General features: G+C 43.3%; 1 protein-coding gene across 1 annotated transcript; it reads right to left on the minus strand.

The window, feature by feature from the left end:
• Positions 1-2,861: 2,861 nt before the first annotated feature.
• LOC146742806 (succinate dehydrogenase cytochrome b560 subunit, mitochondrial-like) lies at positions 2,862-27,844 on the minus strand. The gene is made up of 6 exons (XM_085499056.1): positions 27,737-27,844; positions 16,880-16,927; positions 9,601-9,760; positions 8,474-8,534; positions 7,608-7,771; positions 2,862-3,118 (listed from the first exon to the last, which is right to left on the minus strand). Exons 1-6 carry the CDS (start codon positions 27,751-27,753, stop codon positions 3,005-3,007), a joined length of 564 nt encoding a protein of 187 aa, XP_085355182.1. The 5' UTR covers positions 27,754-27,844; the 3' UTR covers positions 2,862-3,004.

The raw sequence follows: 27,844 nt of genomic DNA on the forward strand, positions 1-27,844 counted from the left end.
TCATTGACTATGCATTCACACAGCTAACCTTACCACCTGCTTCATTGACTATGCATTCACACAGCTAACCTTACCACCTGCTTCATTGACTATGCATTCACACAGCTAACCTTACCACCTGCTTCATTGACTATGCATTCACACACTAACCTTACCACCTGCTTCATTGACTATGCATTCACACAGCTAACCTTACCACCTGCTTCATTGACTATGCATTCACACAGCTAACCTTACCACCTGCTTCATTGACTATGCATTCACACAGCTAACCTTACCACCTGCTTCATTGACTATGCATTCACACAGCTAACCTTACCACCTGCTTCATTGACTATGCATTCACACAGCTAACCTTACCACCTGCTTCATTGACTATGCATTCACACAGCTAACCTTACCACCTTCTTCATTGACTATGCATTCACACAGCTAACCTTACCACCTGCTTCATTGACTATGCATTCACACAGCTAACCTTACCACCTGCTTCATTGACTATGCATTCACACAGCTAACCTTACCACCTGCTTCATTGACTATGCATTCACACAGCTAACCTTACCACCTGCTTCATTGACTATGCATTCACACAGCTAACCTTACCACCTGCTTCATTTACTATGCATTCACACACTAACCTTACCACCTGCTTCATTGACTATGCATTCACACAGCTAACCTTACCACCTGCTTCATTGACTATGCATTCACACAGCTAACCTTACCACCTGCTTCATTGACTATGCATTCACACAGCTAACCTTACCACCTGCTTCATTGACTATGCATTCACACACTAACCTTACCACCTGCTTCATTGACTATGCATTCACACAGCTAACCTTACCACCTGCTTCATTGACTATGCATTCACACAGCTAACCTTACCACCTGCTTCATTGACTATGCATTCACACAGCTAACCTTACCACCTGCTTCATTGACTATGCATTCACACAGCTAACCTTACCACCTGCTTCATTGACTATGCATTCACACAGCTAACCTTACCACCTGCTTCATTGACTATGCATTCACACACTAACCATACCACCTGCTTCATTGACTATGCATTCACACAGCTAACCTTACCACCTGCTTCATTGACTATGCATTCACACAGCTAACCTTACCACCTGCTTCATTGACTATGCATTCACACAGCTAACCTTACTACCTGCTTCATTGACTATGCATTCACACAGCTAACCTTACCACCTGCTTCATTGACTATGCATTCACACAGCTAACCTTACCACCTGCTTCATTGACTATGCATTCACACAGCTAACCTTACCACCTGCTTCATTGACTATGCATTCACACAGCTAACCTTACCACCTGCTTCAGTGACTATGCATTCACACAGCTAACCTTACCACCTGCTTCAGTGACTATGCATTCACACAGATTTTTGATCTGAAAATTGTTGGTTTGAGTCAAAACAGTCCTATCATAGTAAATTGGGATTGTTGAGAACAAAGAAACTAAGCAAGAACTTTCCATAAATGCTCCATCAGACTTGTGAAAATAAAAAAATATTCCATGAACTGTACTTTACCTTTCAGGGGATAGCAGATTGGATTTTTAACATGATGGATAAGGATTTCATTGCTATTCAAAATCAGGTGGGATACTGATTTCATGTCAGCCACCTCTATACAAAATCTTTACTAAAAATGCACATTTATAACCACATTTCTTGAGAAATACTATTGAAGTATTGATTCAACCAGTTTGTTCGTACGTCAAATTGTATACTGTATACATGAAGCAAGTAAGATGGCTGCAATATTTCATGGGTGCTGCATCATACACACACAAAACTATACATACAAGACAATCCACTTTTATTAACTTTTAGCTTAAGCCATCTACATCAAGACAATCACGTTGGGAACACACTCCCAATCACAGTACATAGATTTTGGCGAAAATAATCAGGACATCAAATTTCTAGTATCTACAAAAAAAATCCTCTGTGGAATTGTGCCAGAATACCATCACTACGATCATAAATAAGTAAATCAAAATAGTGAGCACACGCACCATAACAGGTTTCTTATCTAGAGCCACTGCCGGGTGTGGCTCACAACCCATTCCAAAATGAATGTTTTCTATCAAGATTTCTGTGCATCCCAGCTAACATGAATAGAATTTTATTGGTAAAAATTTCATCTCAGTTTTTGTAAAAGTTGTTGATTTACTTGAGAAAACATTTGTTGCAGGAATATTGGAAAACTGTACAAGACTATGTTTAACTTAGTGTTTAATACTAACAAGCAAGTAACCATCATAAAGTACTGTGCATCTAACACTGGTCTTTTTATACAAAACAAAACTTGGTCATTTATTGCAAATTACAGATGCTGACAGCTGGTTTCCAGTGATTATCTGTGTGGCAGCATGCCCAACCAAGACTTGCAATATACACATCATTGAATTATCTTATTTTGCGTCTGGTGATATTTTTTTATTAAGATGTGATTCAGGTATAATTAGTGAGCAATTTTGTCTTCTGTATTGGTAGGGAACAGCTATGATAATGTACTATCAGCAAATACAATAACTGAATATTTTGATGAATGACTGTACCAAAGATTGTGTCAAATAGAATGCCAATTATGTGATGTCCATAACTTGTGTAGAAAGAGTTCTAAATTCACAGAGGCAGTGGAGGTGACTGCCTCAATGCCCACCCAAATGTCTTGATTCCCTTTATTAGTACTTTATGCACAATTTCAATCAGTCCAAAGCATTTTTAGAAACTTTGACCTTAAAACTGAGCTCTCTGAGAATACCAATGTTCAAGGCTTGAATCTATATAACAATTTGTAATTGCTCCAAAAAAACTGAACTGACAGACATCAGCAAATTTATTATTCATTTGTGACAACTTCTATGTTGATTTTCTAACCAAATCTGACCAAAGTTTGCAGTTATCTAGGAATCCACAGCTGTCAGCATTAATTCATTGCAATACTGAATGTCATGAATATATTTAGCTGATTGGGATAGCAGCTAGTCCCCATGCAGCAACCACAGACCATAAGCATACAGCATAGCCAGACCTGTACAAGTTACGCATCTCAAAACCATATCCCATGTCCCAGAACTGAAAGAAATAAAAACAAAGATTTACTATAAAATGTGCATTACTGTCCACTCAGTGGATGTACATACACTATTTTTACCATTGGTATATTAAGTTTGGTTAATTTTGAGGGTTTGGGTTGCAGAGACAGACTAGAATTTGGTATGTTGAAAAAACAAACAAGCTGCTCTGATTGGTCTGACTGTTAGGGTCAGGTACAGCCTATCAGGTAGCCTATCAGGTAGCCTATCAGGTACAGCCTGTCAGGTAGCCTGTCAGGTAGCCTGTCAGGTAGCCTGTCAGGTAGCCTGTCAGGTAGCCTGTCAGGTAGCCTGTCAGGTAGCCTGTCAGGTAGCCTATCAGGTACAGCCTATCAGGTATAGCCTATCAGGTATAGCCTTTCAGGGTCAGGTAGCCTGTCAGGTAGCCTGTCAGGTAGCCTGTCAGGTAGCCTGTCAGGTAGCCTGTCAGGTAGCCTATCAGGTACAGCCTTTCAGGGTCAGGTAGCCTGTCAGGTAGCCTATCAGGTAGCCTATCAGGTAGCCTATCAGGTAGCCTATCAGGTAGCCTATCAGGTAGCCTATCAGGTAGCCTATCAGGTAGCCTATCAGGTAGCCTGTCAGGTAGCCTATCAGGTAGCCTGTCAGGTAGCCTGTCAGGTAGCCTGTCAGGTAGCCTGTCAGGTAGCCTGTCAGGTAGCCTGTCAGGTAGCCTGTCAGGTAGCCTGTCAGGTAGCCTGTCAGGTAGCCTGTCAGGTAGCCTGTCAGGTAGCCTATCAGGTACAGCCTTTCAGGGTCAGGTAGCCTGTCAGGTAGCCTGTCAGGTAGCCTATCAGGTAGCCTGTCAGGTAGCCTGTCAGGTACAGCCTATCAGGTACAGCCTATCAGGTACAGCCTTTCAGGGTCAGGTAGCCTGTCAGGTAGCCTGTCAGGTAGCCTGTCAGGTACAGCCTATCAGGTACAGCCTGTCAGGTACAGCCTGTCAGGTACAGCCTGTCAGGTACAGCCTGTCAGGTACAGCCTGTCAGGTACAGCCTGTCAGGTACAGCCTGTCAGGTACAGCCTGTCAGGTACAGCCTGTCAGGTACAGCCTGTCAGGTACAGCCTGTCAGGTACAGCCTGTCAGGTACAGCCTGTCAGGTACAGCCTGTCAGGTACAGCCTGTCAGGTACAGCCTGTCAGGTACAGCCTGTCAGGTACAGCCTGTCAGGTGTAGCCTGTCAGGTAGCCTGTCAGGTAGCCTGTCAGGTAGCCTGTCAGGTAGCCTGTCAGGTAGCCTATCAGGTAGCCTATCAGGTACAGCCTATCAGGTACAGCCTTTCAGGGTCAGGTAGCCTGTCAGGTAGCCTGTCAGGTAGCCTGTCAGGTAGCCTATCAGGTAGCCTATCAGGTAGCCTGTCAGGTAGCCTGTCAGGTAGCCTATCAGGTAGCCTATCAGGTAGCCTGTCAGGTAGCCTGTCAGGTACAGCCTATCAGGTACAGCCTATCAGGTACAGCCTATCAGGTACAGCCTATCAGGTACAGCCTTTCAGGGTCAGGTAGCCTGTCAGGTAGCCTGTCAGGTAGCCTGTCAGGTAGCCTATCAGGTACAGCCTATCAGGTACAGCCTGTCAGGTACAGCCTGTCAGGTACAGCCTGTCAGGTACAGCCTGTCAGGTACAGCCTGTCAGGTACAGCCTGTCAGGTACAGCCTGTCAGGTACAGCCTGTCAGGTACAGCCTGTCAGGTACAGCCTGTCAGGTACAGCCTGTCAGGTACAGCCTGTCAGGTACAGCCTGTCAGGTACAGCCTGTCAGGTACAGCCTGTCAGGTACAGCCTGTCAGGTACAGCCTATCAGGTACAGCCTATCAGGTACAGCCTGTCAGGTAGCCTGTCAGGTAGCCTGTCAGGTAGCCTGTCAGGTAGCCTGTCAGGTAGCCTATCAGGTAGCCTGTCAGGTACAGCCTGTCAGGTACAGCCTATCAGGTACAGCCTATCAGGTACAGCCTATCAGGTACAGCCTGTCAGGTACAGCCTGTCAGGTACAGCCTGTCAGGTACAGCCTGTCAGGTACAGCCTGTCAGGTACAGCCTGTCAGGTACAGCCTGTCAGGTACAGCCTGTCAGGTACAGCCTGTCAGGTACAGCCTGTCAGGTACAGCCTGTCAGGTACAGCCTATCAGGTAGCCTATCAGGTACAGCCTTTCAGGTAGCCTATCAGGTACAGCCTGTCAGGTAGCCTATCAGGTACAGCCTGTCAGGTACAGCCTGTCAGGTACAGCCTGTCAGGTAGCCTATCAGGTACAGCCTATCAGGTACAGCCTGTCAGGTAGCCTGTCAGGTAGCCTGTCAGGTAGCCTGTCAGGTAGCCTGTCAGGTAGCCTGTCAGGTAGCCTGTCAGGTAGCCTATCAGGTACAGCCTGTCAGGTAGCCTGTCAGGTAGCCTGTCAGGTAGCCTGTCAGGTAGCCTGTCAGGTAGCCTGTCAGGTAGCCTGTCAGGTAGCCTGTCAGGTAGCCTGTCAGGTAGCCTGTCAGGTAGCCTGTCAGGTAGCCTGTCAGGTAGCCTGTCAGGTAGCCTGTCAGGTAGCCTGTCAGGTAGCCTGTCAGGTAGCCTGTCAGGTAGCCTGTCAGGTAGCCTGTCAGGTACAGCCTTTCAGGGTCAGGTAGCCTGTCAGGTAGCCTGTCAGGTAGCCTATCAGGTAGCCTATCAGGTAGCCTGTCAGGTAGCCTATCAGGTAGCCTATCAGGTAGCCTGTCAGGTAGCCTGTCAGGTAGCCTGTCAGGTAGCCTGTCAGGTAGCCTGTCAGGTAGCCTGTCAGGTAGCCTGTCAGGTAGCCTGTCAGGTAGCCTGTCAGGTAGCCTGTCAGGTAGCCTGTCAGGTAGCCTGTCAGGTAGCCTGTCAGGTACAGCCTTTCAGGGTCAGGTAGCCTGTCAGGTAGCCTGTCAGGTAGCCTGTCAGGTAGCCTGTCAGGTAGCCTGTCAGGTAGCCTGTCAGGTAGCCTGTCAGGTAGCCTGTCAGGTACAGCCTATCAGGTACAGCCTTTCAGGGTCAGGTAGCCTGTCAGGTAGCCTGTCAGGTAGCCTGTCAGGTAGCCTGTCAGGTAGCCTGTCAGGTACAGCCTATCAGGTACAGCCTATCAGGTACAGCCTATCAGGTACAGCCTATCAGGTACAGCCTATCAGGGTCAGGTAGCCTGTCAGGTAGCCTGTCAGGTAGCATGTCAGGTAGCATGTCAGGTAGCCTGTCAGGTAGCCTATCAGGTAGCCTATCAGGTACAGCCTATCAGGGTCAGGTAGCCTGTCAGGTACAGCCTTTCAGGGTCAGGTAGCCTGTCAGGTAGCCTGTCAGGTAGCCTGTCAGGTAGCCTGTCAGGTAGCCTGTCAGGTAGCCTTTCAGGGTCAGGTAGCCTGTCAGGTACAGCCTATCAGGTAGCCTATCAGGTAGCCTATCAGGTAGCCTATCAGGTACAGCCTATCAGGTAGCCTATCAGGTAGCCTATCAGGTACAGCCTGTCAGGTAGCCTATCAGGTAGCCTGTCAGGTAGCCTGTCAGGTACAGCCTGTCAGGTAGCCTGTCAGGTACAGCTTGTCAGGTAGCCTATCAGGTACAGCCTGTCAGGTAGCCTATCAGGTACAGCCTTTCAGGGTCAGGTAGCCTGTCAGGTAGCCTGTCAGGTACAGCTTGTCAGGTAGCCTATCAGGTAGCCTGTCAGGTAGCCTATCAGGTACAGCCTTTCAGGGTCAGGTAGCCTGTCAGGTAGCCTGTCAGGTAGCCTGTCAGGTAGCCTGTCAGGTAGCCTATCAGGTACAGCCTTTCAGGGTCAGGTAGCCTGTCAGGTAGCCTGTCAGGTAGCCTATCAGGTAGCCTGTCAGGTAGCCTGTCAGGTAGCCTGTCAGGTAGCCTGTCAGGTAGCCTATCAGGTACAGCCTTTCAGGGTCAGGTACAGCCTGTCAGGTACAGCCTGTCAGGTACAGCCTGTCAGGTACAGCCTGTCAGGTACAGCCTGTCAGGTACAGCCTGTCAGGTACAGCCTGTCAGGTAGCCTATCAGGTAGCCTATCAGGTACAGCCTTTTAAGTTAATTCACATTAACTCAAATACAATTTAGATCAACTGCCTGAATTAGCATTTGTGAAATCAGTCATTTAAGTGCGGCAATAATTTCGGCTCACCGAGAAGAACTGAACTTTATATACATGTGTCAGTGGTCAAAATAAGACATTCGTATAACCTTATTTTGATTGCATTTTAGCTAAAATTTTAGCTGCTTTGTATGAAGTTTATGTACACTGATTTTTGAAAATAAAATATAGGAATAAAATGAATTTTCACTAGATTTTCTTTACACTGAATCATCCCTTCAGCGAAAATAGATTCAAAGTAAAAAAAAGGTATTTTTTGGTATTTAGTCATGTCAGTATAGAAGTACATGGGGATGGTAAGTTAGTTGATGTCGAAACTTGCTGATGCAAAGTAGATTTTATCATCAGTGCAGACTGTGCAACTTTGTCAGTTTGTTTTATTTGACTTACCAGATGTCTAACACCATTGCCCAAATGGTACATCAATGGCCATGCAATAGTGGCTTTGCCTGCATAGTACACCCACCATGGTAACTCTAGACCTTTGACCCAGTCAACATAAAACATGAAGTCATGTGGTAAAACATTCATTCCTACAGCAAATGTAGCAATGGCTGCAAAATAAACAAAGAATCAGTTATTACATTAACCTGTTTGTAATCACCTCTATATAACAGACTACCTGCTATAGTGACCAATTTTATGCATGAACAACCTGTATATAAAAGACCACCTTAATATACGACAACACTTTCAGCAATATTTTTGCTGACTCAGCTTATTCAGAGACCAAAATAATAATGAGCATTTAGTTTACAGAAGAATTTTTAATTTTCTCTTTTCAAACTTTTTATGTTTTGATAAACGTTTTGTTGCAAAAGTACCATCTTATTATTTTTTGGACAAATATTTTATCAATCGTACAATTGTGCGATCCATAAAAACAATAATCCATCCATCATATAAAAACCATTTGTCTATAAAAACATATTAGTGTAAAATCTATGTAAGGCTATACAAGGCTGCTGAAGGCAACATTAACATTACTAATATGCACATGCACCAATTCCTTTGCCTTAGTCATGATAAACTTGTAACTGATAAGATATGATTACATGATGAGCAAGTGACTGCAGAAATAAAATTGCAAGCAAAAGCAAGTTCAAAGAAGACTGCAGACAGACTGAATAAGCAAATGCTGAAGATAATGGAGATAATTTCATTTTTATTTTTTGTCATCTCTCTTGTATTACTCATTCATATCAAGTTAGTTCACATCCATGAAAACAACAATAGTAAGTTTTCTTTGTACTTACAGCACATCATTATAGCTCCTGTTGCTCTGTGGGTTATAGATAATATTGCTGTCAGCTGGGGCTGTAACCAAAATACAATGAATCATGTTAGCATGTAACTTATGAGATAACAAGGGATGAGATAACAAGTTTATTTAACTTTCATGTTTTTCTGAATGTGGTACAGAACATCATACAAGTTTTATAGCCATATTTCTCACAAAGCATGATTTTGGATTCTTCTTAAAGACTTTATCTTGGTAAAATTAGAAGTGCCTGTAAAAACATGCGCTAAATCAGAATTGGTATACATGTAGTGTACAGCAAAGGACATAAAATGACAGCATGTTGAATTGTATTAAAATATGCTAGAGAGAATAGCAATACAAAATGAATCTATGGCAGATGGCCATACACCAGTCTGGTCTTTGGCTAACCATTCACCAATTTAGTTACAACAAATTATGGAACCTTCGACACAAATAAAGATATCAATTATAAACAAAATTCACCCAGAGCAAACGTTAATTTATCAAGAAAAGATCACATTGTATAAAAAGTTTATGCAACACATTTGATAAATACTGTGATCTTATATTGTTTTTTCCCCCTATTACTCAAAATCTTAAACAAGTTGGATTTTTGCTACGGATCAGGAGAATATTTCCTTTTTTATAAACTGTTGCCCAAGAAACATACTGGGAATATATAGTGGTCAAACCGGATTAGTAACCAAGAGCTCTGGGAACAAACAAACCAGATATCTCCCACAAATCAGCTGAAGAAAAGAAAATGGACTTGGATTGGTCATACACTAAGGAAAGAGCCAGGAACCATCACTAGAAAGGCATTGCAATGGAATCCACAGGGGAAGAGAAATAGAGGAAGACCAAGAAACACCTGGTGTAGAACATGGGAACAGGAAATGAAGAAGATGGGGCACACCATCACCAGACTAGCCCAGAGCAGAAGAGAGTGGAAGGAGACTGACGATGGCCTATGCTCTACAGGGAGTTGAAAGGCTAAAAAAGAAGAAGAATCTCGGGGAAAGGAACCTGGCCTTGTTATATTAAAAACAACTGCCAATTGGTAAATTCATGCTGCATCTGACATTAGACTGCTAGATCAGTGAAATAGGAATAACTTACATCATAAATCCAGAAAGGTGAGCGAGGTCGGCCAAGCGCATACTGCTTGTTCCAGAATGTTTCATTTTGGAATTCATAAAACTCTTCTTTTTCTTTTTTATCCTCTAAAGCATATAGTGGTACTTTACTTGGAGCTGATGTAGTGGTAGCAGGAGCAATCCTGCAATAAAAACAACCAGTATACATTAACATAAAATGAACTCAATTAAATGTGTTCATCTCCAAATTCAAATTAATGGCTTTCAGACACGAGTTGGACTACTATTTAGACAAAATGTACCAAGCTAATATGCATTGTGATCTGTTATCACTGTTTGGAGAATAATTAAAAGAAAATATTTTTTGTATTGCTCAATATATATTTTAAGTTAGTGCTTATTCACACCATATCATTAACACACAAAGAAATGTTAAGTTTTGATAAAGACTTGTGCTCAACATCTTCTACAAGAGTGTCAAATATAAGCTGGGCTCTCTCTGGAATTTGCTAGGTAATAGTAAATTTACTAATCAAGAAAAAAAAGTATTAGTAAACTTTGTCTGGAAACTACGGAGCATTTTCCCGCGACCGAGCACAACGGGGAAGAGAGAAGGAGAGGAAGGTGTCCCCTCTGTCGTCCGCCGAAAACAAGAACAGCATGCTGAAAATGGTGCTTGCTGGTGCAACCTGAGCTCTAATTATGTGTGTAATTTCATGACATCAAATTAGGCAGTCTGCTCCACAAAATGTACCATTTATGATGGTACAACAAAACATCACAACAAAATATGCAATGTAGACACCAGAACCTTTATTTGAATAACTCAGTATTAATTAAACATATTCATGATAAGCTCACATTGTTAACAATGGGGAAAATAGTCATCATTCAAAAGTTCACTTTTTAAGTTCACTGCCTAGAACACAAGTCATCCTGTGAATAAATTTTCACGGGAAATTTCTCAGAAAAAAAACTCTATGCCAATCAATATTATTATGAAGTAATCTCCCGTGCTGCTCATGCAAACCCGCATGTTGACGTTTATGACGACACAAAATGACTTTATTTTCATCGAAATTTCTGAATTAAAGTGAAAAACGAACTAAAGTAACTTTCGGTCTTGTAACTTGATCTCAATGCTAAGATCGATTTTCTATCGATTCGCTAACATTGTCTCACCTTCCATTAGCTGTGGAATCATAGCCCTATGTTGCCGACCGCATTATTTACGTGACAGACACTGGCCGGCCCATGTTCGACATACAACAACAAAAACAAGCAGCCTGTCGGCTGAGATAGCTCCGATGTTAGCAATGCACATTTCAATTAAAGAATAGAAGACATCATTAGAAAATGAACAATATGTATAGTATCAAAGCAATCGGACTTGCAGTTTTTAACAAGAAGTCGAAAATATCACTTTTTACCAAAATTGACAAAAATATTCATCAAAATTAGAGAATTAAAGATATCATTATGAAATGAACAAATCTGAGAGAGGTCCACATGTAGTACCTATATATGTAATATCAAAGCAATTGGACTTGCGGTTTTCAACAAGAAGTCAAAAATATCACTTTTTACCAAAAATTACAAAAATATTCACCAAAATTAGAGAATTAAAGATATCATTACAAAATGAACAAATCTGAGCGAGGTCCACATGTAGTACCTATATATGTAATATCAAAGCAATTGGACTTGCGGTTTTCAACAAGAAGTCGAAAATATCACTTTTTACCAAAAATTACAAAAATATTCACCAAAATTAGAGAATTAAAGATATCATTACAAAATGAACAAATCTGAGAGAGGTCCACATGTAGTACTTATATATGTAATATCAAAGCAATTGGACTTGCGGTTTTCAACAAGAAGTCGAAAATATCACTTTTTACCAAAAATGACAAAAATATTCACCAAAATTAGAGAATTAAAGATATCATTACAAAATGAACAAATCTGAGAGAGGTCCACATGTAGTACCTATATATGTAATATCAAAGCAATTGCACTTGCGGTTTTCAACAAGAAGTCGAAAATATCACTTTTTACTAAAAATGACAAAAATATTCACCAAAATTAGAGAATTGAAGATATCATCATGAAATGAACAAATCTGAGAGAGGTCTACCCAAGGTACATATACACCAAGTATCAAAGCATTCAGGCTTGTAGTTTTCAAGAAGAAGTCGAAAAAGTAAAACATTCACACGGACGACGGACTGACGACGACGGACAATCACTCGTATGATAAGCTCCGCTCGACAAAGTCGACAGCGGAGCTAAAAATATTCACCAAAATTAGAGAATTGAAGATATCAAGAAATGAACAAATCTGAGAGAGGTCCACATGTAGTATCTATATATGTAATATCAAAGCAATTGGACTATTGGTTTTAAACAAGAAGTCGAAAATATCACTTTTACCAAAAATGACAAAAATATTCACCAAAATTAGAGAATTGAAGATATCATCACGAAATGAACAAATCTGAGAGAGGTCCACATGTAGTACCTATATATGTAGTATCAAAGCAATTGGACTTGCGATTTTTAACAAGAAGTCGAAAATATCACTTTTTACCAAAAATGACAAAAATATTCACCAAAATTAGAGAATTGAAGATATCATCACGAAATGAACAAATCTGAGAGAGGTCCACATGTAGTACCTATATATGTAGTATCAAAGCAATTGGACTTGCGATTTTTAACAAGAAGTCGAAAATATCACTTTTTACCAAAAATGACAAAAATATTCACCAAAATTAGAGAATTAAAGATATCATTACAAAATGAACAAATCTGAGAGAGGTCCACATGTAGTACCTATATATGTAATATCAAAGCAATTGCACTTGCGGTTTTTAACAAGAAGTCGAAAATATCACTTTCTACCAAAAATGACAAAAATATTCACCAAAATTAGAGAATTGAAGATATCAACATGAAATGAACAAACCTAAGAGAGGTCTACCCAATGTACATATACACCAAGTATCAAAGCATTCAGGCTTGTAGTTTTCAAAAAGAAGTCGAAAAAGTAAAACATTGACACGGACGACGACGACGGACAATCACTCATATGATAAGCTCCGCTCGACAAAGTCGACAGCGGAGCTAATAAAAACAAGACGTCCGAATGAAATTGGTAGGGCAAAATTAGATTGTATGTCGCACCAAAGAGCTACGGAACCGCAGCTAACTTTCCATTATTTCTGAAATCGTGCTGCAGTACGATCAACTTTCGGTTTCTTGGTGCTGTCAGGGTTAGGACACCCATGGGTTTCTGGTTCTGAACACGATTTAGCAGTTTCTCCATCTCGTCGTGAAAAATACTCGTCGAGCAGTTGTCTGCTCTTTTTTGACGTAGTCTCCATTTTCAATAAATAAACAAATCACGTGTTTGATAAGGGCGACATGAAACCGTCCCATACTGAGAGTAAAGTCGCGGGGTATCTTGAAACACATGTCGACTAAACTACGCATGTGCGATGACACCAAAATAACTTTAGAGTGGAAAAGTATATTCAGTGGCAGTTCCGTGTTGATCGCGATCACCATGTAACAATTGTTGCAATCTTAAAAGTAATGGGACATTGTTAAAATGGCAATCACTCAAACCGTAACACGCGTGATGATCACAGTCGAGTCTTGACAATTAAATGAGGGCGATTTGCGAGGGTATTTTGTACAAAATGTGTTCGTAAATCCTACTAATAGATATTTATTTTGTTTGTAAATCTTGTCTGAATTTCGTAATTTACGACATTTGTGAGCGACAGCAAGAGCACAGTATAAGCCAAACATTTAGAAGATATTTTATAGTGTTCTTAGTTTGAATCTATGTCAGTTACTACCAGATTCGGCTGATACCCCGCCCATCCTAAACCCCGCCCCCATGGGCAATGTTTCAAATAGCGGGCGATGTTTTGATCCACACAATGCTTGACTGAACCAACAAACATTTTTACAGACCTCAATTTTCCCGTCCGACATCTTGCATCGAGCGCGCTATTTCAAATATGACGCAAAAAATAATTCACTGTGAAGTCGAAACGCGTAAAAATTCAATAAATCCAATGCTGTATACGAATTGTTGTTGCATGAAAAATGGTATATGTTTGTATTTTATGCAAGTATTTATCACCAATTTCAAGAGTAAAAAAGTCATAACTTTAGAAGGTACGAGTATTATGGCTCGTGAATACATTCAACTTAGTTTATTACACTCAAATAAAGTCTGCGCTTGAAATGAATACTATTTACGAATTTTGAAATACACAAGCCTTCCTGATTCAGCCTCTTGGTTGATTTGACAACGGTAGGTATCGTTAATGTTTAATCTTTGTCTGTATCGCATTCCTGACAAAAAGTTCAAGATCGGTAAACAGGAAATTGGCGAACTAAAATGTCTCCTGCGTTTCACATGATTATTAAAAAACACTGAGTTAAGCGGTCGTGTACATTCTAGAAATCTAACCTTGACATAATCTTGTATTTGACATGTTTTTTTTTTGTCCAAAAAAGACGTTCCCTTTCAGTAAACTCTTCGCGTTCGTGGTATTTGTGAGAGTTGACAGGTTTTTTGAACAAATGATAGGTAACTATTAATTTGGGTGAAGCTGGGTGGCCCAAATTTAAATATCAGCGCGTGAATTCTGGAGGTCATTGCCCAATGCCGCACGTAATTCAAACCACATTCCATGTGTTCAAACACATGGTTAGTAGAGATCATTCGAAATGTACGCGAATAATGCAATCAAAGTGCGCTGCCCAGAGTTTATATATATAATACATATTCACTTCATTTCGAATAAAATAATTCACCATTGGGAACATTGACGAATCACAAGACACCTGACTACTATGATTTAAATGCGCCCATGTTTATGTTTGTGTAATTATTACGAGTGTAATGCATTATAAAGTCAGTAATATAAATTACTTGAGTTTGCGTAATTATTATGAAAGCATTACAAAGTTGAAATATTCAGAGCCGGTACAATATTGTAAACAAATTTGCGTCATTAGAAAAGCAGCGCACTAAGTAAACGATGTTGATATATTCAAAGCCAGAGTTGCAGACAAGTTATGTGATTACAGTATCGTCGGATATAAAAACAATTTTACTAGGCGGACACGCGGAGCACGAAAGAAAAAGGTTGCTACGGTAAGGCGCCAGTTCAGTGCGTGACTTGGGGTCAAACTTCGGTCAACACACACTTGATGTCAGCAGTATCGCCGGGCAGCAACAGTTTGTAAAGAAGTACTTGAAGTTCAATTGCGCCCAAAATGATTTCGCTGATTACTCGGTTGTCGCAGCGTGTGTTGTGTCATGTCCATGATGCACCGCATTTCGACTTTGGCTTGCTTTTCCTTCTTGTTAACGTAATGCGATCTCTCACCAATGTATTAAAACGCTTTGAATTTATACTTTGCATGATTATATTTGGTCAACGCGAGACCATTTTTATCAGTGCAGGGTTATTTTTCCGGACAAGATGGGCTTCGTAATATCTGCCATAACATCGCCGGGCGAACTTTTGGTCCACATTTTTCTAAAAAAAAAACGAATCCTCCATAAGATCGCCCAGGGCGGGGTATCAGCCGAATCCGGTAGGTCAACCAAATCCTTGTCTGTCAATTTGTTTACTTTCTAAATGCATATACAAGGCCACCAGTTGTGAGATTTGAGAGATGCCAGGATCTATGTGGTAAATGAAAGTCTACTGAACTATTCCAAATGTGGCGTTGTTTCGAGAATAGTGCATCATGTGCTGGACATGGCATACTTTATATCCTATATGACCAAGGAATGATATTTGTATTCACGACCAGGGTGCTCCCAAGGGCTTTTAAGCGCTGAGATGCTTGGCACTATATTTGTGAATCTCTGCGCTTTACTTGGAACCTTGGCGATATGTGTTCTGACCTTGGCGCTTGGTTTCATATTTGACATGCCAATAGCAGATGTGCAATAGGTTTGTTTGCCGCGCTGCCAGCTCTGACCGGCACTCAAAATTAGTGACAACCATGGAAACTCTTCCGACCAGGACTATTGTTCGATTGTTATTATATAATTACATACCAACCGTCACAAATCCTGTCAGTCGTGGATTAGAGCTAGTCGCACGATAGGTAGCGGCTAGTCAATTTCGTGAAAATTAGCACCTCGTAAGTAAATACATTCTGGGATAGAACAGTCTTTAGATTGAAAACTAAAATTCTTTCAAAATCAATTTCACCTTGATATAACATAGTAAAAGTGGAGTTCAAGATCAGTTTACGCTACTCAAGAAAAAAAAACGTGTTTATTGCGTGATTTGGTAAAATACATTTGAACTGTTATCGCAAATCATGTAAAAGCTTTTTGTTCAAGACCTACTTTACCTTTTAAAAATTGCTAATCACCTCTTTCGAAAACCATCATGCAGTTTTTAACTGAAATCGATGCCAACACACCATACTACGACATCGCTTTACTTCCGCAATGTAATTTTTATGATCACCACCATTCAGAAAACTTTGAGTTCTATCGGCATTACTATACGGCATTTTGATTGGTTAATGGCATTCTTGACCCATCGGCTCAAATGACGCATGCCGGTCAACTAATGTGTCACAAACATGGTGGGGGTCTGTGTTTTTTACCAAAGCGGTCGAGAGATAAAAAATAATCACTCCTGATAAAAATCAGTCAGATTTTACTTCCATTTCATATAAAAAAAAAAGATGTAACATTTTTTGCATGGCATCATGACCGAGTAAAAGGAATTATTGGTATAACCGGTGTATAACATTGCAAAGTAAGTTATGTCGCGTCGTAACTATGATGATCGTTTTGAAGTTTTATTTGTTCGTTCATTACTGTAAATGTAAACGTTTTAGAAGTTGATGGTACGAGTAATAAATTACAACAATACGGCAAATAATTACGTGGTCAATTTTTTTGAAGGAGAATGATTTTGAAGTAAATAAAATCATGAAATTCATGAACATATTTCTGGCTGAACATTTCTAATGAGTTTCATTTAACGTTTTACAATTGACATTAATATTGCAACAATAATTTATTGTTTTTTTTTTTAGTCTGCAGCATTTGTATTTTGTGAATGTTTCACTGAGCTCATTAATATTCATAGTTGTAAATGAGTTCTGTTAATGAATGAAAGGTATGTAAACAATATGCAAGAATTATTATGTAAATGTATGCAAATTAGTTACAGCGCTATGCATTTTTTCTTGGGAGAAAGAACCCTGATGACACAGAATCTGGAGTTATGTCTACTTACCTACAGATGATACTAGATCTTCCCAAATAAGGCTGACACCTGGCTATCCTGTAAAAGACAGTGAATACACTTTATATCTGTAAATTTATTTACTGTAGCTATGTATAAATCTTTTTAAAAGCATATTACCAGAACTATAAATTTTAAGAATTTATTTTCGCTATGGGGATGAATCTAATTTTTCATTTGCCGAGTGATAAAGTAGATCAGAATTTGACATGCATAACTTGTGACAGTGACATAGACCTTTTCTAAGGTCAGAATTTGACATGCATAACTTGTGACAGTGACATAGACCTTTTCTAAGGTCAGAATTTGACATGCATAACTTGTGACAGTGACATAGACCTTTTCTAAGGTCAGAATTTGACATGCATAACTTGTGACAGTGACATAGACCTTTTCTAAGGTCAGAATTTGACATGCATAACTTGTGACAGTGACATAGACCTTTTCTATGGTCTGTGCTTGTGAAAGATTTGTTCATGGCACAATAGTAAACTATTTTATGAAGTCAATTTTAAACAATTGAAAGAAGTTCCTAATTTTAATTATTATCATCATATGTGTATCATCTACCATGTTGGAGTCAAATAACATTCTCTAAAGTCAAGCCTTTGTCACAAACTTAGGCGAAGGTTCTCTGAACCCGCCTATTCACATAGTTCATACCCACCATAGACTCCGGTCAGTCAAAATGACTATTTTGAACTGTAGGCATTAACCAGCGATTCTGCCGGTGACGGAGAGATAGAATCCAGGTCAGGGGAAGCCCCATGACCTCACGATTCTTTTACCCCTTACGTCATGAACCCACATGACCAAGGCCACCTGGCAGTGCCACAGGTAGCCGTTTATCACTCTGGTTCCTTTCTCTCCGCCTCGAGGACTTAGACCAATGCGACGGAAAGAATGGGGAGGTTGGGGGGATCCCGAAGTCTATGGTGGGTATGAACTATGAATAGGTGGGTTCAGAGAACCCTCGCCTAAATTCACTACGTTCAATTACCCACCATAGACTCCAGTCAGTCAAAATGACTATTTTGAACTGTAGGCAGAGTCAGACACCGATAGGTGGCGGGTTTTTCCGAGCAAACAGAAAAAAAAGGAGAACGATGAAAGACTTTTCCCCAGTCCGGGATGAAAACAAACCCAAAAAACCTAAGTTAAGACCCAAGAAGGGTGGTGTCTTACCTTGCCTGTGCTGTCCCCAAAGCAAGAAGCCAATGCTGCTGTGGTGACAGGGTTTGGTGTGCCCGAGAAAGCTAGACCGAAGCCGAATTCGGGGGTGATAAGCTTGAAGTAGGACCGAAACAGTTCGCATGAGGGCGTAGGTCGAGAGAAGCGAAACCTGGGAGCTTCCAGGAAGTGCTCGTGGAACAGACAATCTGCCCGCAAAAATGCCGAGACTTACTTATCGCCTATGTGCAGAGGCCCCTGCGGCCGTACGGGCTGGGTCAGCAAACAAGGCCTGACCCGCTACGACAGGGCCTAACCTGAAGAGACCCTGCTCAATAGATTGGGTGTCTCTTAGGTAGTAGTTGATGAAGACGTTCTGCGTTCTCCAGAACCTGCCCTCAGAATGTGCTTGAGGGGGGCACCCGACGCTAGCGCTAGCGAGTTAGCAATCGCACGGACCTCATGTTTTCGTACTTGGTGTCTCTGCAAGGTCTACGTTGAGGAGGATAGTGTAATATAGACCTCCAGTAAAGTCGCAGTAATCCACCTGGAGACGGAAGTCGGGGAAGCCGGCTTATCCTGTTTGCCAGGGCCGTAACACAAAAACACGTGTTTGGTTCCCCGTCTAGAAAACCTGGTACAGTTCTCGTAGCAACTCAGCGCTCGGACCGGGCAGAGAAGCAATTCCTCCTGATCCTCCGGACCGACAATATTTGCCAGCCGGGGGACGACGATCGGTTGAGGATCGTGTCCTGGGATTTGGTTCTTGGCGAGACACCCAATTCGTATCTTTAGTACAACTTGATCGTCCATAAAAGCGGCACAACCGTCCGCGAAGGACAGTGCACGCCTAGCTCTGACCGGAGCCTACCTGAGGCGAGGGCCAGTAGGAAGACTATTTTCCACGACAAAAATTTGAGTGATGCTGATTGGGCGGCTCCCTTGTATGGGGTTTTGGCGTCTGGAAAGCAGTAAATAGTCTCCTAATAATAGGACAATCGGCTAGTCTTGTTCCCGTACATTCTGAGTGGTGGGGGACAAGACCGACCTGTAGCCAACGCTCGCTGCATAGGACAAACCCACTTCCTCAAACAGGTGGACGAAGGAGCCTGCTACCTGGCCAATAGAGGGATGGTATGGATCAATCTCCCTTCTGCTACACCAATCAGTATATGCTTGCAGCCTAGAAATGTAGGCTGCGTAGGTGGAATCCCTGTTCGCCCTGGCCAGGACGTTGGCAGCCCGTTCAGATAAGGCTTTCGTATCTACTGGGAGCCTCTATGCATGTAAGTGATACCTGCTGGGCTCGTTGGTAGTGCGCCGTCTGGTTGGGACGGCAGGTCCGGTAAGTCTGGAAGCACTGCTGGCGCTTCGACTAGCATTTTCAAGAGAAGAGGAAACTAGGCCTTGCTTGGCCAATTGGGTGCAACCCATGATAATATGCGGATGTGCACCTGTCGAAGTTTTCTCAGGTGCCCGGTGAACTAGCGGGAAGGGAGGAAAGGCGTACACAACTAAGCGAGTCCACAGGGCTAGCAAAGCGACCCTGGCCCAGGCTCCTGAGATCAGCAGGAGCGTTACGTACATCGGGAGCTTGGTGTTCCGGGGTGCGGCAAAACGGTCCAACCTTGGACCGTCCCACAGCCGAAACAGCCTGGAGGCTACCCACTTGGGTATCAGCCACTCAGTGTTCTGGAGACTGAGCCGCCCTAAAAGGGCGTCGCCAGACTGTTCCTCACCCCTGGAAGGTGGTGTGTGGTTAGCTCCACATTGTATTCCAGGCACCAAAGGAGGATTTTGCTCCGCCAGGACTGACAACGATGGGGAATGCGTCCCCCCCTTCTTGAAGGAGACCACCGCTGCGTTGCCTGTGCGGAGCAGGACTCTGTGGTCTCGAACTACGGATAGAAAGCGTGGTAGTGCCAAGTACACTGCTCTCAGTTCGAGCCGGTTGATATGGTAGTCCCGAAACTAATGCGGGCCATATCCTTGGGCTTGTTGGCCCAATAGATGCGCTCCCCAACCCTGGGGGAGGTATCTGTTACCAGAGTCATACCTGCGGCGAGCGGGCCCAAGGGACTCCCCTGTCCGAGGTTGGCCAGTGATGACCACCAGGACAGGGCTTCCTTCACTTGGTCCGAGATCGAAACCCGCCTATCTAGTTCCCCATAGGAGAGCTCGGCGTTATACCGGGCTGCTGCGTAGTGCGGCCTGGGGAACGACCCTTCGAATCGAGGTCATCATTTGGATGATCCGTATTAGTTCACGGAGGGACACCGAGGGAACGCTGACTAGGCATTCGGCTAGGCTGCTTAGCGCTAAGCAATAAGCTTGAAATAGCTAAGCCAAGCTTACCTCTGTGTCAAAACTCCATGCCCAGGGACACCAACTGCGTGTTGGGTCGAGGTGGGACTTGTCGATTTACTAACGAGCCCAACTGGTGAAGTAAATCCTGTGTTAGCCGGACGTGTTTGGCTATTACCCCTTGCTGGGGTTGTTGGTAACCGGAAGTCTGGGTACGGATTGAGGTGTACCGACATCTGGTGAAACAGCAGCACTACCTGTTTCATCACTCTGGCGAACATGTAGGGCGCTGTGCCTAACCCGAATGGGAGGCACCCGAAATTCGAATACTTGGCCCAGCTGGGCGATTCGAAGGAGATGGCAACTCGCTGGGTGCATCGGTACGTGCAGGTAGGCTCCGCTTAAGTCTAGCGGGGATAGCCAGTCAAAATGGTGGATGGAGAGAAGAAGCCTGAATGGTGTCTCCATGTGGAACCGATCGAGGAGCACGTACTGATTCAGTCTGCCTAGGTCCAAAACTGGACGCCTGCCACTTGTAGATTTGGTACTATGAACACATTTGGGTAGAAGCCTGGCCTTAGTTCCGGCTGATGTACCCTGTGTATGGTGTCTTTCCCCAGCAAACTGCTACTTCCTGTCTGATTGCTTCCACCTTGCGGGAGCCCCCTGGCAGTGCCCAAGAGGGGAGACACTGACAGGGGGAAATGGAGATTTCAGCGGTATGCCGTAAACGGATGTCACCACCTGGGAAGGTTCAGGTATCGGTCACCCGCCGTCGCCAAACCGGACTACACCGGCGCAATCTGTGTACGACAGGGATATGTGGCCATGTGTTCGGCAGTTGCGAGGGGGGGGGGTACTCCCTTCCCCCATGAGGTGAGTTCCCCAAGGCCTGAAGTAGTCACTAAGTTGTGACCTGGCCATTCACCGAACACGGTGCTTGCCTCCTGGCTGACTCTGGCTAGCAGACGACGCCCTAGGGCGTTGTGTTTTCTGTGCTTGGGGTGCCCTCTGTTTGCCCATGGCAGGACCAACTGGCTAGCCGATTCGATCTGAACCCTCTGGTTCATTGCACTCCGAAGCTCCGAGACTGTACCCACCATTCCCTGAACAAAGAGGGTGGAGGATGTCCAGTCTCTCTCTCTGAGGTGGGGACATACCCCGGCTCAGCTTGTCGGCGAAAACACATGCATCTAAGGCCGCGTCTCGTAGCACGGTAGTGGCCCTGGCCAAGAGAGTGCTGGTCACGCATAATAATGTGCTCAAGCAACTCTGCCCTCAGGGCTGGATGGGTCGTCTTCAATTGGCAAAGACACCCATGGAACGCGGCTATCCCCCTTTGCCCGGTTTGCCAAATTCGTGGGACCGGGGTCTGGGGAAGGAGCCTTGGAATCCGATTGGGGGTGTTTTGGTCTCATCCCATGCTATGGGGTCTGATCCCGAAACCACACCGACCGGGTAGCGATTGGTCCAGTGGGAAGTGTTGCCTAATGTTATCCCCACCCGGGGGCCTTAAGCATTACATCCTCCGCGGCTGACCAACGCCGCCCATCAACACTGTTTGCGTGCTCTGCGCCCCACTCCGCACTCAGGCGGACAGGGAGAAACTTGCCGACGGGATTGCTTTGGATCCCGACGGCTGTGATCCCATAAGCGTTGAAGCAACCTTAGGTGGTCACTTTAGGATCAAGGGTGGGGGTATATACATCGTATTACAGGGATCGATGATACTCCGCCTCACCCCAAAAGCGTGGCTCACCGAGTCATACATGTACAGATGGAAGACTCTGAGGGACCGCCCGGAGTACCGGCTGTATCCGACGCGAGCGAACTGCATCTCCTTTCACTTTAAATATGTGAGAGGGAGCGTGTTCGACTGTGCGTCTCATGACAGGGTCGGTTCCCTCTGGGGACGCCTGTGGGTCGGTAAGAAGGGAGTCAAAACCCACAGCGGAGACCGGACACAAGGAAAAATTTGTTACCGTTACCGCATGACGAACCCTAGCTGGCTGAAAGTAGGGGGGGGGGGCAACGTGTGCCTTGCCCTGAAAGCCCTGCCCCGAGATCGGAGACTTGGCTGCCAGCACCTCTTTGGCATTCAGTGCCCCAGGATCCAGAGAACAGGGTTCTGCCCACGCCGGACGGCGCCGGACGGTGTCGTCCGGCACTCGAATAAAAAAGCCGGCACAAAAAGTTGCCGACCGGCACTATTGTTTACTGGAAATGTACGCATTTATGTTGGGTTGGGTGGTACGCGATCACGTTGCAGACGTCCGGTGTCTAGATTTTGGTTAAGACCAAATCAATGAATAGGGTTGCTATACTCTCTATTATGGTGTTTCGACACCTCTTTAGCGATCGGTGATTGTTCTGACGGCAAAAATATCACGCCTTTACCAGGACAAGTGATCAGAGCTCGCCGCTACTTGTGAGCTGTCATTCAAACAATGGAAGTGTGAAACGTTGATTGCCGGTCGTTGAGTTTTTGATCACACCAAGTCGAGACTGACTGATCACGTGAATTTAAAACTTCACTGTGATTGAAGTAAAAATTCGAGCTGTGAAAATGCCAGCAAATGAAATGCTGTGCATAAAAGTTAGACGAAAGATACATCATCAGAACCTCCACTGCCTAGCACGAGAGTACACTGTTTATCTACCGATGCAATCTATTACGCTGAACTTTACACTATGCTGAAATTTATAACCTCGAGTAAACGCAAGAATGTCGACCAAGACGAAAACAAATTTCCAGTGCAGAAAAAGTCTAAAGTCGACGATGCCAGTGAAAAATCTGTGACTCCTACTCGGCGTAAACAAGCTTCAAGTTTTCGAAACGAGTGGGTCAGAGGTCGTGACTGGCTTTATTTTATTCCTGGCGAGGGAATGTACTGCAAATTGTGTCAGAAGTACAACATGTGTCCATACGATCGAGATACATGGAATAAAACCCCATCCAGACGTATCAGACTGTGCACTGTCAAGGAGCACGAACAGACAACAGGTCATCGAGATGCCACGAAACTTGAGTTGACAGCCGCTGCTAGTCAAAACATTGGGGAAATCATTCAACCTGAAGTCAACAGAGACGCCATCACATCGGCCTTCACCGTTTTATATTTCCTGGCGAAACAACGTATCCCGCACACAACAAACTTCGAGCCAGTACTAGATCTACTTTCACAACTCGGTTTGTCAGTGAAGGAAAATCTACGAGTCAGCAAGAATGCAACGTATTGCAGCGACAAGTCAATCCAAGAAATGTTAGCAATATTATCATCCACAATTGAAGAAAGTACTATTGAGCAACTGAAGAAATCAGAGTATTTTGCTATCATGTTGGACGAAACGACGGACGTCAGCGTTAGTGAACAATTAACTTTGAACTGTCGTTTTTTGAATGAATCTGGGCAACTGTGTGTCAGATTTCTTAAAATGATAGAACCGTTGAAGTCAAGTGACATCACACAGCCGTCATCTACCGTCACTCTCAATGCATCAACGATCGCCGGACACGTAGCCGAGTACATTGAAGGCAAACAACTTAATGCTCACCAGCTCGTTGGGATTGGCACTGATGGCGCAGCAGTAATGACCGGAAAAAATAACGGTGTTGTGAAGAAACTCCAGGAATTCGCAACTACTGCTATCGGCATTCACTGTTCCGCTCACCGCCTCCAACTTGCGTCGTGTCAAGCAGCTAACGCAGTTCCATTTGTTAAGAAATTCCACACAATTCTACGGCAGTTGTACGACTACTATGACAACAGTGCAGTACGTATGGCTGGCCTGCATGCAGTTCAAACAGCACTAGGAGAAAAAGTTTTGAAGCCCATCCAACCGTCTTCAACTCGGTGGCTAAGTATCGAGATGTCGACAACTAGACTGAAAGAAAGCTATGTCAGTATCCTGGTCAGTTTGGAACGAGAGGGAGAAGAACGTGGTGACGTGAAAGCTGTCGGTTTTTTTCACCTCTTATCCAGTTACCGATTTATTGCAACAATGTTGCTGTTGTGTGATTTGCTGCCCCACGTCAGTCGTCTTTCCAAAGCGTTCCAGGCGCGGGAATTCGAATATAGTCAACTAAAACCGCTGGTGACGTCCACGATTTCTACTATACAAAAGATGAAGTCAGTAGATGCGGACAATTTACAGAAATTGCCACAATTCATCACAAATCTCGAGAAGTCTGACATCGTAGTGAAAGAGCGCGCCGATGATGAAAAATATTTGAAAGAGCAGATCCGTGAAAAATACATCAACGCATTGGTCAGCAATTTGGAGAAGCGATTCCCATCCGATGACATCGGTATTCTGTCGCAATTTGGCATTTTTGATCCTCATCGGCTTCAAACTGAACAATCACCTGATTATGGCACCAATGCAGTGAAAACACTGGCAGCACACTTTCTACAGAAACCCGATCAGCGCGATGTATCGTCTGACGCAGTGAATCAGTGGACACACTTCACTACGTACGCTAAGGAGTCCATCTTGAAGCAGATGAATTTGAAGCCTGACGCAATTGTTGACCATCTGTGCACATCGCCCATGGTACAGCAAGTCTTTCCATCTTTAACACAACTTGCGAAGATATACCGAGTTCTTCCTTGCCATACTGCAGATTCCGAGAGAACATTCTCGCAATTAAAGCTCGTCAAAACCATCCAACGAAATCGACTAAACCAAACCAGCCTGGATAATCTTGTTCGGATCGCAATTGACGGCCCAACTGTCGACAGTTATGACTACCAAGCCGCCGTTCAAAAATGGGCAGAGAAAAAAAATCGACGAATTTCCCCGAAGAAATAAATGAACTTTACTATAAATGAAATAATATTATGGACACATTTATTTCTGTATTTATTTATTTATTTATTTATTTATTTATTTATTTATTTATTTATTTATCTAACTTAATTATTTTACATAACAGTAGGTAAATAGTTTGTGTATTTTGTTTTATTTTATTTATTCATTCCACCCTGTTGTGTAAGAGAAAAACACAGTAATAATAATAAAATATAATTAAATGGACAACACAACACATTTCAGTATTTATTTTGGGTTTGTTATTTTACATCTAACAACAGTATATATACATAATCAATAACAGCATCTGACTACTAATATATATTTGTAACAAAAAAGTATTTCTCTGAAATAAATAAGAAGTAGTTAATAGTAGCATTACAATTGTTGTCTATTTTTTGTTCATGGCGTATTTGTGTGCCATACCATGATTTTGGTGGGGTTCACTGACTTGACACCTCAAAACAAACATCAAGTATGTTAATTAGCTCATGAATATTAATGAGCGCCCGGCACTCTTGTCAACCTGGGCAGAACCCTGAGAGAAGGACCGGTGCAATTAGCCCGAGCCTCGGCCACCCCCCAAAATAGTGGGAGAGCCGTGCCTGGGAACGGGGGTTCCCCGGAAGAGACGTGTTTGAATGCAAACATGCTTTCGTGTCTCTTCCTGCTTGCCCACTGAGGGGACACAGTGGAGACAGCTCGCTCCGACTGCGTCTGATCTACCCGGCCAGGGACGCAATTGCCCCGACAGTCCTTCGACCAAAGCCCTCAACTCGGAGGCAAACCCGGCGTCGTGTGAGGAAGGGTCCACAAAGAGACCCGCAACGGGCCCCATAGGAGGAAAGCCTCTAGGGACACAGCCTCGCTGCAGCCGGTAAAATCGGGTAAACCATCCCCTGAAAAAACAGACTGTGAGGATGCCCTCCGATCAGCGGGGGAGACCGAGAAAAATATCGGTACCTCCGCCGTCGGGCCTCTTACTCGACGTCCCGGTACATGAAGTACCGGTAGCCGAGCACGAGGACTTTCCACTCATGCAAAACACGCAACTCCTCTAACCGATTTGTTTACTGGATGCGCGACCTTGCTGTGACGCGGTCAGTCTCAGCAATTTTGATGGCTCTGAAGGAAAATCTCAGGCCTCAGAACTCCACGCGAAGAGAAGTTAAGAGTGGTGGACAGCTACCTGTGGCACTGCCAGGTGGCCTCAGTCACGTGGGTTCGTGACATAAGGGGTAAAAGAATCTTGAGGTCATGGGGCTTCCCCTGACCTGGATTCTATCTCTCCGTCACCGGCAGAATCGCTGATTAATGCCTACAGTTCAAAATAGTCATTTTGACTGACCGGAGTCTATGGCGGGTAATTGAACGTAGTGAATTGGTCAAAATCCCCCAAACATTGCCAGCAACCAATCACAGACTAGCTTAAAAACAATAGTTTTCCCTGACGAGAATACTTAGCAGTGTTATTTCCCCTACGCTACCTTGAAAAAATCTGTTGTTTTTGTCTCGGTTCCCGTCTTGTCTTAGAGAATGCGATAAATGAGGGACAGATTTTGGCACCCATCAAGTGGGTCCCAAGTTTGTCCCGACTAACATGAACGCAACTGCTGTAAATTTCTCTACAAACACGAATGAACCAAAATGCTGTAACTTGAACATTGTAAATTTTTTCACTATATTATGTAGCCACAGTTTTAATTTCTTCCAAGGAGTTTTAATAAATTGAATTCAACACTCCATCATAAAGACTAATAATCGTTGAGTGGAAACAGCGGAAAACACTAAACCTGTCGAAAAACACTAAACCTGACAATAAAAACACTAAACCCGAGGTAAAGGGTGTATTATGGGTGTACCATAATCGTCCAGTGAATATTTGATTAAAAGAAAGCGAAAACATGAAACAGAACCCACCCAGGTTTAGTCTTTTTCAACAGGTTTAGTCTTTTTCAATAGGTTTAGTGTTTTTCAACTGGTTTAGTGTTTTCCGGGGTTTCCACTCAACGACTAATAATGTTTCAACAGTATATAGAAAACTATTATACAATGTTGGTACAACAAATACAGCAGATTATACTTCGTGAGCGATTTTTACATCAAGAGATTCTTATTACCATGGAATTGTTGAGAAAACCAAAAGAATTATGCTATTTGTATTCAACACGTAGACGTTCGAGGTCGCAGTGGGTCAGCAGGGAGCCAGCCGACATACAAACTATTTCCCAGCACCAATGATATAAACACAATGTTTTCAAGATTCGGTGAAAATACAATAATAAAATTGACAATTTAGCCAGCCATGAGCATACGAATAGACTTTAAAGCAAAAGTGAGCGCTGCGTTCCTCCAGACAAGCAGCAACGCCGGTACATTGACCTTTTTACTAAGGTCATACAAAAAAGCCGACTTTACACAGCACATAACACATTTACAACAAATGCAAAAAGTCTATTTTGTTTTAAAACATAACATTTCAATATCGAGCAGTATTAGAAATTCGAAAACACACGTTTTCCGACGTTTTCCGCGATTTTATTGGGTCACGTAAGCACTTACCTCGCAAGAAGCGCCATCTTGAATAGTTGACGGTTCTCACAATTTCTCGCGTGGCTTTGCGTGACTTTCGGGGTCAAATTGATTGGGTGTGAAAGCGAGGGAAATTTG

Source organism: Saccoglossus kowalevskii, chromosome 5 (genome assembly GCF_978046115.1).
Source record: "Saccoglossus kowalevskii chromosome 5, keSacKowa6.1, whole genome shotgun sequence".
Lineage (NCBI taxonomy): Eukaryota > Metazoa > Hemichordata > Enteropneusta > Harrimaniidae > Saccoglossus > Saccoglossus kowalevskii.